Genomic DNA, 18,542 nt, shown 5'->3' on the forward strand with positions numbered 1-18,542 from the left:
AAAAGCTCATCTCTCTGGGATCCTAATATTTAGACTGTTATATATTCTAACATATGTAACACAGAGAATAAAGAAATGATAGGCCCTGCTAGTCTGGTTCATTAGAACTCCATGCTACAATATGAAAGATGAAGCTGCAATTTGTTCCACCCTAGCAGTTAAGACAAAGCCATCAGGAGAGAGAGGGAGATTAAAGTCTGTACACGTTCACACCATCTTCAGGAAAAGGTCCAATCAGGGCCTTCAATGTTCATATTTGGTCTGTGTACAAGTTTCTGATTAAAAGATTAGTTTATTGAACTGTGGTATTTATACTGTATAGTGTCCATTCAAAACCACAAATCTCTACATTTTGTGATTTCTCTTCTTTTCCCCACAGATCCCAGGAAAAAGACCTCAGAGCACCTTTCAAACACTCACACAGCCTCATACACCTACACATTTAAACAGACTCATTACCACATACACACGCAGGCACCACAGCAGACATGAGTGAGGATAAACCAGCGGATTCTGTGGAAACGGCCCCTGCTGAGGTGAACGCTATTCCCAATGGAAAAGGCCATGAGGAGGAGATCACAGCATCGGCCAAAACACCATCTGCAGAGGCCGGTGAAAAGTGAGTCTAATCCTCCTTATTTCGTTGATCGCTTTAGAATTACGGTTGTTTATTGGCAAGAATGTGGCGATACAATACATATCACGATACAGGGGTTACCGTTCAATATGTGCCGATATATTGAAATTTTCCAAATCTAATTTGTAGAAAACTGTCATCGTGTAAAAACACCCATCATATATAAAAAATCTGAGCTCATTGGGATCTGCATATCACAGTGTAACACCTGTAACATCCAACATCATAACACTACTTTTTGTGCAATCTGAGCCGCCGTCTGCCACAAATCTTAGCATGTAAAAAAACATTTTAAGCAAGGCGATTTGATTCACTTACCGAAGGCCTCACATGTTTTCTCTAATGCGTCACATCACGTTTCACCCTGTGTGCTAACAGAACATCAAGTGAAATAGGATAGTTGTCATGTGTAGCATGCCTGTGCCTGTTCCTTGACTAATCTTTATGTTTACTCCTTCAACACGAGAAGGACCTGACTCTCTCTTGTAGAAGCAAGATACAATGCGCAATATGTACCTGTTAGTTATGTATGAATCAGATAAAATTATTACAAAAAATATTGCCTAAATGGAAGGCCTCAATGCTAACAATACATGAGGTGGAGATACAAAATAGCACAATCCCAGTAACTGCAAATACTGTGTGTCCATTAACTGCCTGGTGATGGTCATGGTACACTCATTTTTACTGGATAATGGAGATAGCTAAATGCTTAATTGTCATGTCACTGGTTGTCTAACAATGTTTTTTTGTGTCTTCTTACTATGTAATTGATTGGTTCATTAAAATCTCTCTCTGAGATACAGATGATCATTTATAGATGGTCCCTTCACTGCATTATTTTCCTGATTATATAATGACTGAGGGTGTTGTTTTTCCACTTTGTGCTCTCGCTGGGTGATGGATGGACTCTCTCTACACTGCTTGTAGGGGAACTGTACCCAACAGTGCCCAGAATGATAGGTATGCTTGTTGATAAGGAACAGAGAATGTGTTCGTATTGTAGTGTGTTATATTTCAGAGTGTGCGTCTTTTACACAGTAAAGGAATTATTCTAAACCAGAGCTTGTTCTGTAAAAAAAAGAAATGACATAGTTTATAAAGAGTATTGACTGTTTTTGTTTAATGTAGTGTTTACTGCTTTGACAAGTATTTGTTTTCCATTAGTCCCCACAGAACTGAGAATACAGAGGCCAACCTCCCAGAGAGCCAGGACTTCTCATCGGGCATGGATGACAAGAAGACCCCTCAATTTACAGATGTAAGTTCAATATTCCTATATCTATATATACAGTATATACACATCGACATATATATATCTATATATACAGTATCTATCTATTTATCTATCTATCTGATAGATAGATGGACTTGCATGCACTATCAGATGACCTAACATGTTTATTCCTCTCCCCTGTCTTGCATCGGTTATAGTTTGAGGGGAAAACCTCGTTTGGGATGTCTGTCTTCAACCTTGGCAATGCGATCATGGGAAGTGGAATCCTAGGACTGGCATACGCCATGGCCAACACAGGAGTCGTCCTGTTTTTGTAAGATATTCAAATGCATAAGATACACTCAATAATGTAACTCCATGATTTCATATTGGTGGAGTGACTGACAGTCTCACAGATATTGTCTGACTTATTTTCTTCCTTCACACATAAATAGCATCCAATTGTATTGTAATTGTCTTGTAGTCCCTGGTTATGACAAAGAGGCCGATGACACAGGGCACATTTGTTTGATAAATAAAGGCCCAGATTAATAAGCTACTGGCAATCATTTACTCGCGCTATAAACAGGCGCAATCGTAATCAAGGATGCACAAATAACCAGATTGTTTCTGTGTGGTTGATTCTCTGCCTGGAACCAGTTGGCGTATGTGCTGTACATATGAGGGGCTTAGCGTATAAAAACCTCTGCAGCAGAATTGTCTGTCAGGATAAAGACGTCATAGTCGACTGCAGCTTTCAGGTTGAACATTTCTATTTTAATGCAGATGCCTTTTCTACTTTATTTAAATTCACTGGAGGTCTTCTGACATTTGAGCTGCAGTGAGTGATCACAGTTGTTTTAGTCTTTTTATGGTATTTATCGACAATAAGAAAAATACAGAATATCTCCAGCCCTTAAAGCTTATAGACTTGTAGCATGCTTTCAGGAAATATCACAAGCATCACCATTTCATTGGGTGTCATGTAGTGGAGTAGCTTCATCATCGGCACTTTTGTTGACCATCCAATCGGTCTCAGATTTATCCTGCCTGAATTTTCTGCCTAAACATGCAAACATGAAGCTCTGTGGTGGAATATAATTCAACCTTGGTGGTGGTATAATATCGGACTGATGGGCTCTCAAAGGTTTGCGTGCTCATTTAGGTCTTTCATGCGCTCACTGCTTCTGAAATCTTCACTTTTTTCACGAGGTTTCCAGCTGTGTTCTGTCTTTTTCTCAAGAATAATCAGGCTGGTTTCTCCAGAGGGTAATCTCACCAGATGGCACTGACAACATCAACACTTTCCCCAGCTCGTTTCCTCGTGCTGTTTCGACACCTCTTCCTAGTGGTGCTAGAGATTGTTAGGTGTGCGCTGCGGAAACTGGCTGAGGAAAGTATTTTTCTGACAAAGATTAAGCCCTCCAGATTTATATTTCTTAGAAAATGCAGGCACTGCTGTTAACTAAGCATCCCTAAATTGAAATGACAATACAGAGTATTAGTGAGAGTTGAAGCAATCTTTGGGATGTTTGTTTAAATCTTGGCTTGGTTTTAAGTGGATTTGTAGTCATGATGAAAAACTTGATGCGCTCTCCCTTTGTAGGCCAGAGGCAGTTTGTTCATTTCATACCAAACTCAACACAACATAAAGGTGAAAGCATATTCATGTTCCCTTTCATGATTCCATCAATCTGGGAGTAATGTAAAGCTAGGTTTAAATGTTCCCCAAGGACGTGATTTGAGCTCTCTCATGTCAGGATTTATCTCACGTGTTAAAGAAAGCTTCTTATTTTGAGCTGAGTTGTGTGACTGTGGCTTTTCACGCTGTCTGCTGTCTGGACTGGCTGAACTCTGTGTCGCTGAACACCAATGTCTTTGACACCAGGACAGGAGCTGAGTTGAACCCCATTTAACTCTGATGAAAACACGCAACCTACTCCTGTGCGATTTGATAGTACGTGACTGAATGCAACACTTAGCGTGTAGTTATCCGTCCTGTTAGGGATGAAAGGCCGAGTCTTTGTGTGAATATCTGCACGATCTCGTATCAAACAATGGAGTAGGTACTGAGAAGTACAGGCAGGGTCAGTGACAATCTTTCTTTTTTTTCACATTGGACTCCAGGCTGGTGTTTTGCCTTTTTCCTTTTTTTCTTAACAGTGTCATTCTGAACCTTTGGTCCTGATCCTTAAGGGGACAGAAGACCTACAAATGAGGCGACCATGTTTGGTCAAACACGGGGAGGTAAATAAATGCAAAATAAAAACCAACATGCAAAATAATAGGCCTGTTGCTGAGTATTTTTTGTTAAATGGTTGTTCTCATTTATCTCCACTGATGGGTCGTCTGCTGAACCTTTTGGATGGATGGATACTTTATTCATCCCCAGGGGGAGATCTGTGAGGGTCGATCTATCAGTTCACTCCACATATGTCAACATTTGCTCATAATCGTTAAAGTCTTTTGAATGATAACCATACAACCATAAATATATTCTCAAAAGAAATAAAATGAAGAGCGATGTTGTTAGTCTAGATTTTGGACTGTGTTTTGTTTCAGTTTCCCTTATGGCCCGATGTTTCATATCACACAGAGTTTTGTTGGCGGGTGCAGAGGCTTCAGCCGGTCAGTGGTCTTGGCCCGCGAGGAATGCAGCGGGGCGGAAAGCTGTGAGCAGAGCTACAGTTACCCAAGTGTGTCAGTCTGTCTGACTGTCAGCAGATCCGTCCTCCCATTGCCACTTGACTAACTAAATCCTCCACTGCAAGTCAGCCCAACATTCTTTCACATAGTATTACACCCCCCCCCTCAAAAAAACCCCCTGTTAACTGGCCAAGAGTTGAAGTCCAGTTGAAAGACGTGTGGCCTGGCTTTTCCAAAAGGAGAGAGGAATGGAGTGTGTGTGTGTGTGTGTGTGTGTGTGTGTGTGTGTGTGTGTGTGTGTGTGTGTGTGTGTGTGTGTGTGAGAGAGAGAGCTAAAGTGGCCAATGGTAACAATAGTTGGACTGGGTCAGGGAAAGTCAGTAGATCAGGGACCCATTCACAAAACTCCCCCATGCTGTGGATTCTTACAAAAGTCTCACTTATTAAGTGATGATTCTTAAACACAGATGTTGAATCCAAGTAAAAGATGTAGCTTGTGCACCTCACGGGCTAATTTAAGAACATTAATGTTAAAGTAGTAGTTATTTGGTCATGCTACTGTCATGTAAATAATCTTCAATAGGCTGCGTGTCATTTTTCCAACAATATGATGTTGGCATTATTAACAATATCCAAGGAACCAAACAGAAATACGCAAAATAATTTAACGTAATCACTACATCAGTACTATTTATTGTCAAAAAGCGTACAGTGATCAAGAGTCCAAATGGCAGTGGGTCCAGCAGACAGGTAGAAGATAGCAGATAGCTTGCAGGTAACAAGAAACTGAATAGCAATTATGATGATCTGACAAGGAACGCAAGGAGGGGAACTATGTGCAGAGTGGCTGACGAGAGAATGAGATGCAGGTGAGGAGGAGGACGGGGAAGGCCAGGCAGAGCTGATGAGGGAAATGGCAACAGGTGTGTAGGTGGGAGGGGATGCCAGGTGAGCGGGACTGGCAGCAGAGTCTTAGGGCATCTGGTGGACGGTTAGAGGACGGCAGATCTGGGGAGTGAGAGGAGGGTTCATGGCCTGGGGGGGAAGTGAGCGGGAGCTGGAGACAGGGACAGAGAGCCAGGACAGGCAAAAACAAAAAAAGACACTAAATTCCTCATGAAGAGGAATAACAATGTAAAAAACGGTTAATATGAGTCTGTGTGGCGAGTCTATTCCCTCTTGAGGAAACAACTCTGACTGAAAATGGAAGGAATGACTGTTGTTGTGACTGACGTGGGTTATTCCAACACTGATGAACAAAGATGAGAAGATTAATGTTTGCAGAGGATTTTCTCTCATTCTGTCAATCTCAGCATTGCGTTGGAAACGTTTCTTTTTGAAACTGTCCATCTGGTGTGTGTGTCTATGTGTGTGTGTGTGTGTGTGTGTGTGTGTTTGTGTGTACGTGCTTACTTACTGTGTCAGAGGGCAGAGAGGCTGACAGGGCAGCCTCCTTGTCTCAGCTTGAGTAACAATCCAGGCTAAAGCAGAGCCACAGGGACTCTGCTCTTCCAACACAATCTATGTACCGGCATGCAGAAAATGTATGCCTATGCTGCAGCTGTATAAATAGCCTGCAGGGTAATGTGTGCTGTAAACATATAACATATGAAGTTGTTGAGAAATGAGAATTCTTGGTATAATGAGTATAAAATTGAGTTTTTTTGCAGGTAGAAGAAGAGGCAGTAATACTGTCAGTAATGTCTGTTGTTGCATGTCTGTTTGTTTCAGGGTACTTCTAACAGTGGTGGCAGTCCTCTCGTCGTATTCCATCCATTTACTGCTAAAGTTGTCTGGTATTGTAGGTATGTATGTATCCTGACAATATGCATCTTCTGATTCAAGGATTCATGCAATGTATTATCATTTGCATTTAAATGCAACCCGTGCATTTCCAGTCAATTAATAGCTTGTGCCCTGGCTGCTTTCTAATCGACACGTTCAACATATACACAGTCTGCTGGTACACACAGAGTGTTAGATAGAAGAGAAAACTACGGCTTCCTGCTCTTGTGCCCAGATAAGTGAGACCCAGACAGGTCAAATAGCAGCATCCAATACATAATAGGACAACAACATCAGATTATGTATTTATTAACAAGGCAGCATTTTGGTCGTGTTTTGTCAGTTAATTAAAGCATCTGCAGCTAGCAGTGACCACTTCCTTTATTTTAAGTTGAAAATAATTAAAAAAACATAATAGTCTCAAGTATAAGCCTTGTCTGCGGATTGTTCCAGGACCATGGAGTATATTGGAACAGGTTTGTTTGGCCAGCCTCTGCACTGATAGAAGGCACTTTAAACAGAAGCCATTTGCGTGACCTAAGATCTTGACTACATTGCAAAAATAAACACTTTCAGTTTAAGCAAGTAGGAAATTTGCGGTCTTTTAAATGGGTGTACATCGATGCCACGATATTGCTTAACCAATGGTAGCAGTGAAAATTAGTTTGTATGATATCTGAGCTTGTATGATATCTGATAATGGTTTGAGCTCTTTCCTTGCACCTGACATCATATATATCTCATCCAGGTATGACTTACTGCTTCCTATTATTTTGGATGCCTCCTGAGTTGCTTCAGGTTAAATTCCAAACAACACTATTACACCTCCCGTAAGAATATGTTCAACAGAAATCTCCTCTGCCTTTTTCCGAATACAGTCAGTGTTCTTAGACCAATTTATAGTGTTAGAAAATCTTTATGTTGAGGAATTAGAAAACTATCCACAACCTCGACAGAAACATCATCTGTGTGGGTGGTCCTATTCTTTTTTTTAATCATTGATCACTTTTGATTTTGCTCACATTGACAGGTTATTATTAGCGCACCTAAGGGAAAGCGCTCTCATCTCTCTTGTCGGACTGTTCATTGTCAACAAAGGTGGTTTTATCTGCAAAATAGCCAAACCTCTAAATTACCCTTTAAAGTCAGATATGATAAGATTGCAGTGTGTGAACACATAATACTCTATGACCTGCTGCACAACAAGTTGTAACGTATGACCATAATTAGATTTACATTCTTTTTACAGTCCTAGACCTTGTTAGTATGAATTGAACACATTGATAAAATGCTTTTCATCTGGCTTTCGTGGCTCAGGTATTCGTGCGTATGAGCAGCTCGGCTACAGGGCCTTTGGTACCCCGGGGAAGATGGCGGCAGGTATTGCCATCACGCTGCAGAACATTGGAGGTGAGATCACACTTCCATCTGTCCTCACACTTACACACTTACACATTTATTTGAATTTCTTCTGATGTTTCTGGGATAATTCTATTATAAGATCAGAAGCTTGGGAGTATTACTGTATAAGTAACCGTGTAGTTGAATACTAACTCATCGTTTGTATCTCCTTTCCACAGCCATGTCCAGTTACCTGTACATAGTCAAGTCTGAGTTTCCTCTGGTCATCCAGGCCTTTCTGATGGTGGATAAACCTGCAGGGTGAGTGGTCAATACATGACATCAAAGTTTTCATTCATACTATAAGACTTCAGGTCCTTGTGAGAAAATCACTGGCAAAAAATAAACAAATCAAAAATCAAATACTTAATTATTTCACTCAACTTCACACGAAACAATATCTTTGAATTTGTAATCCTGAAGATTTCAGTCCTAGTTAATGAGAAATGCCCATAGTCCCTGGTGGTAAGAGCAATTATAGTTTAACACTACAGCAAACACTCCTCGAGCAGCGACTTTGTCAGAAATACAACAACTGGTGTATCTTTCTACAGCGCTGCCAAAGAAACTTGATTGAAATAAAAGTAATTCTACTCACTTGAATTAATGCTTGACATACATCTGGATCAGTGTCACATCTGTAAACACTGCCATGCCTCCTAAAGGTAAAAAAGTAACCTGCTCATGATAAGAAATTGTAGTGGGCATCCCGCCACTTCACTACGGGACCGTATGCCGCCGTCCTGCGTGTACAAGGATTTCAGCCTCAACAAAGAGTTGTGTCAGGCTGTGCCAGTTGGCGGGCCTGGTGATGCTCAGGATGTAGGGAGCACCTGGCGTGAGAACAGCTGTGATAGCGACCCTGGAGAAGGAGAGCAGCGCAGCCACTGACAAAACACAGCTAGACTCCACGGCTGAAAACGTAAACCATGGGATATCACTGGCCAGTGCAGGTGGCCTCAGAGACAAACAACACTCACGTCTTTGGATGGGATTTCAAGTGTGATGTTACCCTCTTACACATTAACCCTTACCCCAGTTAGAGCCTCTCTTCACCTACTTTTCATCGTTTGTGAGAAGTATTTGAGGAGGAAGGGGGAGAAATGGGAGTTTATTATAAAAGTGCATGAACTACGCTTTCCTCAATCTATTACGTGCTACCACGTTTGCTCGTAAATGCTTAGATTGATGTGTCCCACTACATGTAGTCGCTATAGAGGTGATGTAGTGTGACAACATGTCCACAGTGTTTTCTGGTGTCAGCTCTGCGTTCTCTGTTTAGCAGTGATCTGGGACATGGTCAACAATCACTGTTTATTTAAAATGACAAACTAGATTGTCCCAGTGGCATTTCATCCCGTCAATGGGTCTGTGTTTATATTGCTAACTGCTCACGGGGTGGACAAAATAACAGGGACACCTCACAATCCGATGCAAGAAAATACAATAGCTCTGCAACAAATACTACTTCATAATAGTATATGATTATACTGTAATCATAGAGCTGACTGCATCTCTGCATCATGATTTGGGGATTTTATAAAAAAATCAATGAATCCAGTGTTTATTTTGAATTTTTAAAAGCAATCTAAATTCAAAATGGAAAATAAACAATAGTACAAACATTCAAATGAATATCAAATAATAAATAAACAAACATTTGCAGAGCAAACAATGTAACTGCTTGTTTTCTTAATTGTCTGGTACCTAATTAGTATTTTCACCATATTTTCCTTTCCTTCTATTTTCTATTTCTGGAACGTAAATGATGTACAGTGTCTTCTTGCATCAGAAAATACAAGAATGTCTGCATGCCTAGGAATATAAAATGATATGAAAAACAAATCCATTAAAACCGATCTGCATGTTTTTTCTGTGAAAATGATTGAAGACTGAAAAGAAGTTCTTTAACTACAGTGTCATATATTTTAGTTCAACTCTGTGATTTGTGGTAGTTTGTTGTGCTCTTGTACTGGCACAGAGTCAACAAAAACTGAAAATGAATTCCTTCGCACAGACAGTTGTTGTCACATGGCCGTTGCCTTGCATTGTATTGTATGGGCCTTTCTGTCTAGTATGGGCCTTTCTGTTTTGTCCTCCTGCTTCACACATGAGTGTCTATTCGTGTCTCTGTGTGTGTGTTTTGCTGACCCTGGTCAGCTCACACGCACAATCACTTAACACCTGAGGCTGTGTCTGTGTGCCTGTTCAACCAGTCAATTTATCAGAGAGCCGCTGGTATTTTGGTGTAGAGAGTGTATATCTGCTTATCAAGCTTTTATTACCATTTGTGATTATTAGTGATTGTGCATTTGCGTGTTTGTAAAATATTGTATGTTTTTGTGTAAGTGTGTATCAGAGTTGGTGAGATATTGTGACCCTGGTCCAGGTGGCCGTAGGGCAGGATGACAAGAGGATAGATGAGCCTCTTTTTCTTTGAGAAGTGCGTGTGCGTGTGTGTGTGTGTGTGTGTGTGTGTGTGTGTGTGTGTGTGGCCAAAAACGTCTCTGCAGAGCCTCCCACCTAATACAAGTCAAGAAATGAATCAACCCTACTGTGTCAATCTAAAAATAGCTCACAGAGGTTTGTTTCCTATAGCTGTGCATGAAGCAGCAACATGTGTCAGTCTGTCTGTCATATGGTTTGCCACACGTCTCACATGTCATCCACTTAGTCATGATGGGTTTTTATTTTGTTTGGCAGTAGAATGTAGCTACACTGCCTTTGAATGTTAGTTTCCACTACCCTCTGTGTCAGTCAGTGGACACCATGTCAGTGTAATCCATGCTAAGTAGTAGGAGTAAACAAGTCAAATTATAAAAAAGTATAATATAATATATATATATATATATATATATATATATATATATATATATATATATATAGTATAATATTTCCATTTTTCTGCCCTAACCAGTCAGCCAGCCATTCAGTTATGCAGTCAGTCACTCATATCCTTGCAGAGTATTGTGATTCTTTGTTTATCAAATAATCCGTTTTTGACTCGCCATCAAAAAAGTCAGTCAAATGTTTTGACCATTCACTTTGTGTATTTTATTTTTCATTATATATATTTCGTGAAATTTTCTCTAAATTGTATCTCAAAGCCTGGGTTATAATTCTTATTTCTGCTGTCAAATGTTTAAATATTTAGTATAAAGCAACCATGTGTAATTTGTGTGTTGTATTTACCTCTCCTAAAAATATTCCAGTGAACAATACAGAGGACATGACCTCTGTGTCCCAGCTACAGCCACAGTTCTTAGTGTCCAGTGGTACAGGGAGGAAAGAGGCTTAGTTTTTCCACTCTAGAAATTTGATTATATGGCGACCATGTGATTAATTTGTGTTCACTTCTATTCAGCTGTGAATAAAAATACTTGGCATCGTTGTGGCAAAATAATCCTCAATCAGCAACTGCTTTTTCCACCATGTAAGCCTTATTTGTGTGCACCTAAAGTTTCTAGCTGTTCACACACTCCCCCCCCCCCCCCCCCCCCCCGTGTGTCTTCTCAATCAATATCTGACACAGTGCAAATGCTTAACGTGATGGAGAGGAGTGTTTGAGCCGAGTAATTCTAAATCAATACGTTTAATTCTCTTCCTCTCTGCAGTGAATGGTACATGAACGGGAACTACCTTGTGATCATTGTATCTGTTGCAGTGATATTACCTCTGGCTCTCATGAAACAGCTAGGTAAGTATGTCATGTCCTTCTCACAGTGAATCCCATCTCATTAGTGATTTATTCTGGGCTTACTTTCAAATTCTGTGTTGTGTTACGTTTTGCATGAATCGGTTAAAGCCAGACTATGTAGCTTGCTGAACAGCGGCCACTGCAGCTGCAAACGACAACTACGGGATTATCTTAAATGCTGGACTGTTTAGCATTTAGCAAAAATGCTAAGCTACGGCATCACAAGTGACATTACTGAGTCTGCCAACTGACTCCGCAATGTGTGTTAAGCAGCAATATTTACCCTAAGTTTGCTAGCAGTAGCCACCAAAAGCTGCCGGTGATGTTAGACAATCCAATCCAACCTTTCACCGTTAAGAAGAAGAATGTGTTTTTTTCTCTTAAAACTTGCAAAGTCTTGCTTTAACAAATGTTTTGTAATGTTAACACAACTATACTACTATTAAATCAAATTGAAAATGCTTAAAAGTCCTCAGATATGAAAATATGGGAATTAAGCCATGAATATTGTTTATAAAATGTGGCCTTTGCTTGCCAACTTACTTCATCCCAACGTCCTGCAGGGCTAGAAGCAGTAAAGGAGCTCATGGAGTTTTATGTGGTGACTTGCTCAAGGACACTTCAGCCTCAAGGCTTGGATCTTGGTCTTGTGCTTGAATATGTTTCCTTAACTGCCTTTAATCCTTAATCTCCTCCAAGGCACCTTCTACATTTGAATTAATGCCATACCTTTCAGGTATTTTAAGAGGGGTAATGCAATGGTTTGAGATCCTGGATGTTTTTCGTTTTTATTTTAGAGCTTCCATGTTAGAGCTGAACTCTGCATTTGTTTAAGTCACATTTTCACTGGCAGAGAGAGTCTTTCCCCTCCCACTCTCTTCTTCTTTCCGTGACCATTCCCACTGTTGTCCTCCTGAGATGTCCCTTGGTACATGGCTTATACCCCTGCATCTTCAAGTCACACCTGAATTCATTGTGCAGCCATACCTGATAATTGCCAATACACTGCGAGACTGCAGAGGGTTTACTCTTTTTATATTAATATGCCTTTTTTGTTCTTTTAACACAAATCCAATGTGTTTTCGCAAGTTTGGTCAAGGGTCATATGGGTCTGTCTGCATTTCAGCGCTTTAGATGAGAAAGTACATGAACCAAAACAGATTGAAAGAGGAATAAAAAAGCGAGGAGAGCCAGTTTGGAAGTGTGAAAAGGGGGCATATTGGCTGACCTCTTCTAAGAAGTCTGTCTCCTGCTGTGACATCAAGGACAACAGAGGCAGTCGGTGCAGTTAGAATCTAGTAATGAGCTCCGACTCCCAGCACATTGAAGGAGCAAAAAGAGTTGGGAAGAGACGTCTGTATCTTATTGAATGAATATTTCTTTAGGTAAATCAACTACAAATACATGAATAGACCCCATATTAGGTCCTAAAAGTTGGAAAATGCGCTCATAGCCAAAAGTTATTTTTCCGTCCTTCGATCGTGTGAATGAGCCCGAGAACGATGCTGCACCGAGGGCTGGGAGGTGAGGTTAAAGGAATCGCTAGTGCCCTTGCTCTATGGGCCCCCATGGATGCGGAAGATCGCTGGAAGATGTGGGCATTTTCATCAGAACTGCTCCATGCTCCACTGAGCAACTTTCAGAGGAATGAACGGGGCGCTGACGCCGTATCAAGTTCTCTTCATAAATCCTGGTTAGCGCTGTTAGCACCGTTAGCTATGAGCCACTGGCTGAGGCGTCGTCATGTTGAGAGCCGTTGAGAGGCAATTGAAATGCTCCCAATCTCGTATGTTGCACTTTTAAATCAGTCTAGTTCAACACAAGGCTTGAAGAACATACAGCAGAAGATACAGTTCAAAAGGAAAATGTACCGCACTAGTGATTAATAATTAGAAATAAGCAGCATTTGTTTATTTTCAAACCCTAACCCTAAGCATTTGTGTTTTAGGATACCTGGGATACACCAGTGGTTTCTCCCTGAGCTGCATGGTTTTCTTCCTCATTTCGGTACGTCCTCTATACCTACATGTAAACTAGGCATCATGTCTTGCTTCTTGTTTCTTGTCTGTTTGGCAGAAACATCAAGGTAGCATATTCACGTGCACTGGGATCAGTCCATAACACTTTTTTTCCCCTTCCTACCATCTCTTTAGTATTCCCTACTCTCTCTACTCATTGCCATGGACTAATGTTTGCATGCTGCGGTTCCAGGCTGTGTTGGTTCTCTTGTCTTTCGCTGACCTAGTTTTGGCTGTGCGATCTGTAATCCACGCATCGCTCTCTGTCTCTCTCTCTCTCTCTCTCTCTCAGTACCATATTTTCAGCCTGTCTTTATGCTAACTGTGTCCCACAGACTTTGTTGCTGCTTAACGCCTCTCCTCTGCACTGCACAGGTCATCTACAAGAAGTTCAATACTCCGTGTCCATTTCTGGACTTTACATTCAATAGCACTGCCACTGGGCTGAATATCAGTGCCATGGATCCTGGTGGGGCGCCTGATCCTGCCTGTATTCCCAAAATGGCCAACCTAAACTCACAAGTAGGTTTTTTTGCGCATGATACTCGGTCTGAAACTGCAAATCCACCTCCACTGTCATGTTCACTGACCGCCACCCACATGTGTCATAGTCATCTTTAGCATGTTGCCAGTGACGGTTCACAATCCAAGCATGGATATTGCACTTGGTTTGAAGCACTCAGGGCTTTTATCAAGCTGTTAATGATAGACAATAGTCTGTGATTAATGCAAGGATCAAAGATTGACAGTGACCCCCGACCTGTCTTCTCCTGTCAGCGGAGGAATAAAAATTGCTTTGACATTCTGTTGCTTACAGTGAGATCATCAAGTTTGCTCTTTGTGGGCCAGAGCGATGGGTAATGAATTAAATGGGAAAGACCTCACAATTCTCTCAGTACCCTTATTTTGTACACCCAGTACATACATTCACAACAGGAAAGTACTCTCGAAGGACTCTTAATGACAGCTGGATGTTTAATTTGTTTTAACTCTACATCACTTAATTTCATTGAAACAATGTTGCTTTCCAGAGCATTTGTAAATACTGACCGGTTGTTCATATCAAGTCTTTATTGTCCCTTAAAGATGTATGAGACTTTCCTAACCCAGACTCAAAAGACCAATCCCTGCTGCTCAGCAGCTTACAAGTAAGGCATTCTTAAATAGGCTAAAACTTGGCCCGGCCCAAGTTAATCGCAGGGAAACAATTAGCTCTCTGTGATATATCTGAGGGAGTAATGGGCAGTAAAGCGCGAGGTTGGTGGTAAGACGTCTGGGATGGCGCTGCTGTATCTATGGTGACCTGTTGGGGTTCATTTTCAGACTGCCTACACCATCCCCATCCTGGCGTTCGCCTTTGTGTGCCACCCCGAGGTCCTGCCCATCTACACAGAGCTGCGCAAGTATGTTCTTATGATGGAAAACTCCTGCAAAGTTTTGGACAATAACTCAGTTGCATAGCAAAGAGGAAAGGTCTGATTTGTGCTTGGCTGATCATAACCTAGTCACATGCACTGCTTTCACTTTATTTTGAAATGCGTTGACACTGCTTGTATGATGAGGCATGTCGTTAGTTAGAATGTATCATCCTGCCTGTTGCAGTTTCCTACAGTTCAAGAAGCCCCACAACTGAAGATTGTTGTTTTTTTTCAACTGTGCCACACACTTTCTATATGACAGAGGATGCCCTGATGTTATGTGTGCGTATGAGTTTATGTTTGCGTGTGCGTGTGTGCGTGTGACATCACATGGCAATATCTTCTGATTTCAGTCCCACCAAGAAAAAGATGCAGCATGTGGCCAACATCTCCATTGCAGTCATGTACGTCATGTACTTTCTGGCTGCCCTCTTTGGATACCTAACTTTCTATGGTGAGGCCTGGTCCTCCTCCCATCGCAGAACATTGTGCACATCTATCTATCAATCAGTCCATCCGTCCATCTATCTATCTATCTATAAATATATCTATAAATATGTCTCTATCTATTTATCTATCTATCTATCTATCTATCTATAAATATATCTATAAATATATCTATCTATCTCACTGCGCGTCTTAATTTATTTTTCCATTTACGTTGATTGTTTTAATTTAATGTCACAAGGTTATCAGCACAAATCACTACATCTAGCAGAACAGTCATCCTGAAGGCCATAAAACTATCGTGATGCATTTTCCCCCTCTAGTGGTCATATTGTAGACCTTACATTAACCAAATATACCGCTAATGTAATCCACTGCAATGAAAAGATATCATGATTTATGAAGGTTTTGTTGAATACAGTAGCATTTTACCTATATTTAGGATGTTAATAAAGCATGATTTTTGCATTATTGTTATCTGTATTGTTTTAATATATACCAGTTCATATTAATATTTGACTTGTATTATAAGTATATTGTTATTGATTAATGTTATCACCATATGAGGAAAGGACAAGTGTTCTTCCATCATTCAAACTACTCTATTTTCTTTTTTTAAAATCTCTTCCAGGTGAAGTGGAACCAGAGCTGCTTCACACCTACAGTCGCATTGACCCGTATGATACTTTGATCTTGTGCGTGCGTGTGGCTGTACTCACTGCTGTCACACTCACTGTACCCATTGTGCTCTTTCCTGTAAGTACAATTTTAGCACCTCTAGTTCACACATTGGCTCCCTCCTGTAAAGTCTTGGAAGTTATTTTCTTCACGCAGTGACAATTGAAAATTGCTTCTTTTTTTTTGTTATAATCAGGTGCGAAGAGCAATCCAGCAGATGGCATTTCCCAACAAGACCTTCAACTGGCCCCGTCACACCGCCATTGCCTTCGTTCTGCTCACTTTCATCAACATGCTCGTCATCTTTGCTCCCAACATCCTGGGCATCTTTGGGGTCATTGGTAGGTTGGGAGCAGCACTGGCTGGGACATTTAGACAGACTCAGTTACTAGAAGATGCACCCTGACAAATCCTGAGTATAGCTTCCAGGATCTCTTTGAAGCCTATATATTAGCGGATTATGCATGTATATTCATATTTATTTTATACATGCAAGTAGATTATTATGCGTGCAATTTATTTCCCTTCCATTTCTTCTGATTTCCATATCATCACTACAGTGCGGTCAGTCTTGCAGCAGCACTTAATGAGAACTGAAGGGAGTGAGAATTCACGGAAAATCAGTTTCATGAATAATTTTCTGCTTTTTCTCTGCTTTCCAGGTGCCACATCTGCCCCTTGTCTCATCTTCATATTCCCTGCTGTCTTCTACCTTCGTATTGTTCCCAAAGAAGAGGAGCCAATGCGCTCTTTCCCCAAAGTCATGGTGAGCATCCCATGAGAAAAACATAAATTTAAGTTCAAAGTAGTAACTTTAGTTTTGGGTTCGGTGAGCATGACAGTAAGACAATATAGATAAATATAGAATGATTACTGTAACAGGTTGCTTTGTATACATAGGGTAGGTGGATATAACATTATATACCTTTAAAATCAAATGTAAAGAGAAACTTAAAGGGATAGTTTTTGTGTTTTGAAGTGGGGATGTTTATGGTAGATTGTGATGGTCATCACACGCTCAGTTTGGAGAAGCAGACAGGAGCACTCAGCACGGAAGCAAAGCCATGTACTGCTGTGGACGGGGGCAGCATCACAACATGGTTTATCCAGCTAAAAGAATATTTTCTGTGAATTATCCATACTGTACAGAGCATAAATAAGTTTCACTTTTAGAAATGGCTGTCAACAAGATAAAGCGGTGAAAATATTCTCAGTGTGGCGTACACTTAAAGGGATATTGATTTGTTTAGTCCACAGCAGTGCATTGCTTTGCTCTTGTGTTGGTATTTCTGTATGTTTCTCCAAACTGGGAGCGTGCGGACCATCATCTACTGTCTGTAATACACCGACTATGGATAAGTACCTCCTACAACCCGACTTCAACGTATTCAAACTATCCCTTTAACTGCAGTATGATGTTGTTGTTTTGTTTTTATTCTCACAAATCAATGTTTGTGTCAACCAAAACTAAATAAATAGTATTGGTTGGGATTTTTACTAAGGATGCACCAATCCAACTTTTTGCCAGAGTGGCATATTGTTAACAATACTCAATCAAGCTATTTGAGTCAGTATCGGACCTATATCCGATGTCCGATATCAGTATGGGATATATCTGATTTGTCTACAGACAAAAATGTCTGGTTAAAGCCATTCACGTATTCAATGATATACGATGGCAGTTACTGTGAATATCGTGACGCTGTCGGAAAAGGATGCGATACGATAATCCCTCTATCCCCCCGTCACTCTCTTTAACTCATTCACTCCTCCTCTCTTCTAGGCCGTCTGTTTTGCTGGGATAGGCGTCCTGTTTATGATAATGAGCCTCAGCTTTATCATCATTGATTGGACATCAGGCAGCAGCAAAGCCAGCAGTGGTCACTAGGCACCACCTTCCATTTTTTCCCCCAGGTTTTATATTGTTGATTTAGATCCGTGTTGTGATGTTAAAGTTTTTACTTTGAATTATGTTTGACGTTGAACATGCCCTACCTTGACCAGTGACTGCAGATCCAGGCCGGTCGACTGACTGCAAAGTTGATCGTTGAATTTACAAAATTGGCCACGTGCATAGAGATTAATGTTGACATTTGGAGGCTGTGCTTTGTGAGATGGATGTTAAAACTAGATAGGTAACAATATAGAAAGCAGCTATCATTATACGCCTGTCCCTGCGTTGGTTGTGATCAACTGCCATCCCTGTCTTTTCCCTAAAATGATCTACGATCTGCAATCTGCTACTCAGATTAGAGTAGACCATCTGAGGCACCTCCATTTGAACTGTTGACAAAAATCTACTCAATGATGGACAATTATTAATTTATTACGTCTATTATTATTATTATTATTATTATTAAGTTATTTGAATAACTACATATTTGTCACTCTGTGCAACTGCAGATGGAAGTGGTGGTAAAAGCTATTGCACAGAAAGAAAGATAAGTTAAAGGAATAGTTCAACATTTTCGGGAAACACGCTTAAATGTATACCACTCTCAATGCCGTGTACAGCAAATTTGAAGTTGCAGCCAACAGATGGTTAGCTTAGCATAGCAAAAAGACCGGAAAATGTTGAACTGATGTTTTAGTGTGTGCA

General features: G+C 40.6%; 1 protein-coding gene across 1 annotated transcript; it reads left to right on the forward strand.

Moving 5' to 3' along the window:
- Nucleotides 1-488: 488 nt before the first annotated feature.
- LOC306694002 (sodium-coupled neutral amino acid transporter 3-like) lies at nucleotides 489-17,831 on the forward strand (the record flags this gene model as incomplete). Its single annotated transcript, XM_079156696.1, has 16 exons — nucleotides 489-619; nucleotides 1,568-1,600; nucleotides 1,805-1,898; nucleotides 2,072-2,187; nucleotides 6,231-6,304; nucleotides 7,602-7,694; nucleotides 7,865-7,946; nucleotides 11,300-11,382; nucleotides 13,331-13,389; nucleotides 13,776-13,922; nucleotides 14,724-14,803; nucleotides 15,172-15,272; nucleotides 15,897-16,021; nucleotides 16,140-16,284; nucleotides 16,606-16,709; nucleotides 17,727-17,831. 16 exons carry the CDS (start codon nucleotides 489-491, stop codon nucleotides 17,829-17,831), a joined length of 1,572 nt encoding a protein of 523 aa, XP_079012822.1.
- Nucleotides 17,832-18,542: the final 711 nt, after the last annotated feature.

The sequence above is a fragment of the Pholis gunnellus genome (genome assembly GCF_910591455.1).
Source record: "Pholis gunnellus genome assembly, chromosome: 3".
NCBI classification, from domain to species: Eukaryota; Metazoa; Chordata; class Actinopteri; order Perciformes; family Pholidae; genus Pholis; species Pholis gunnellus.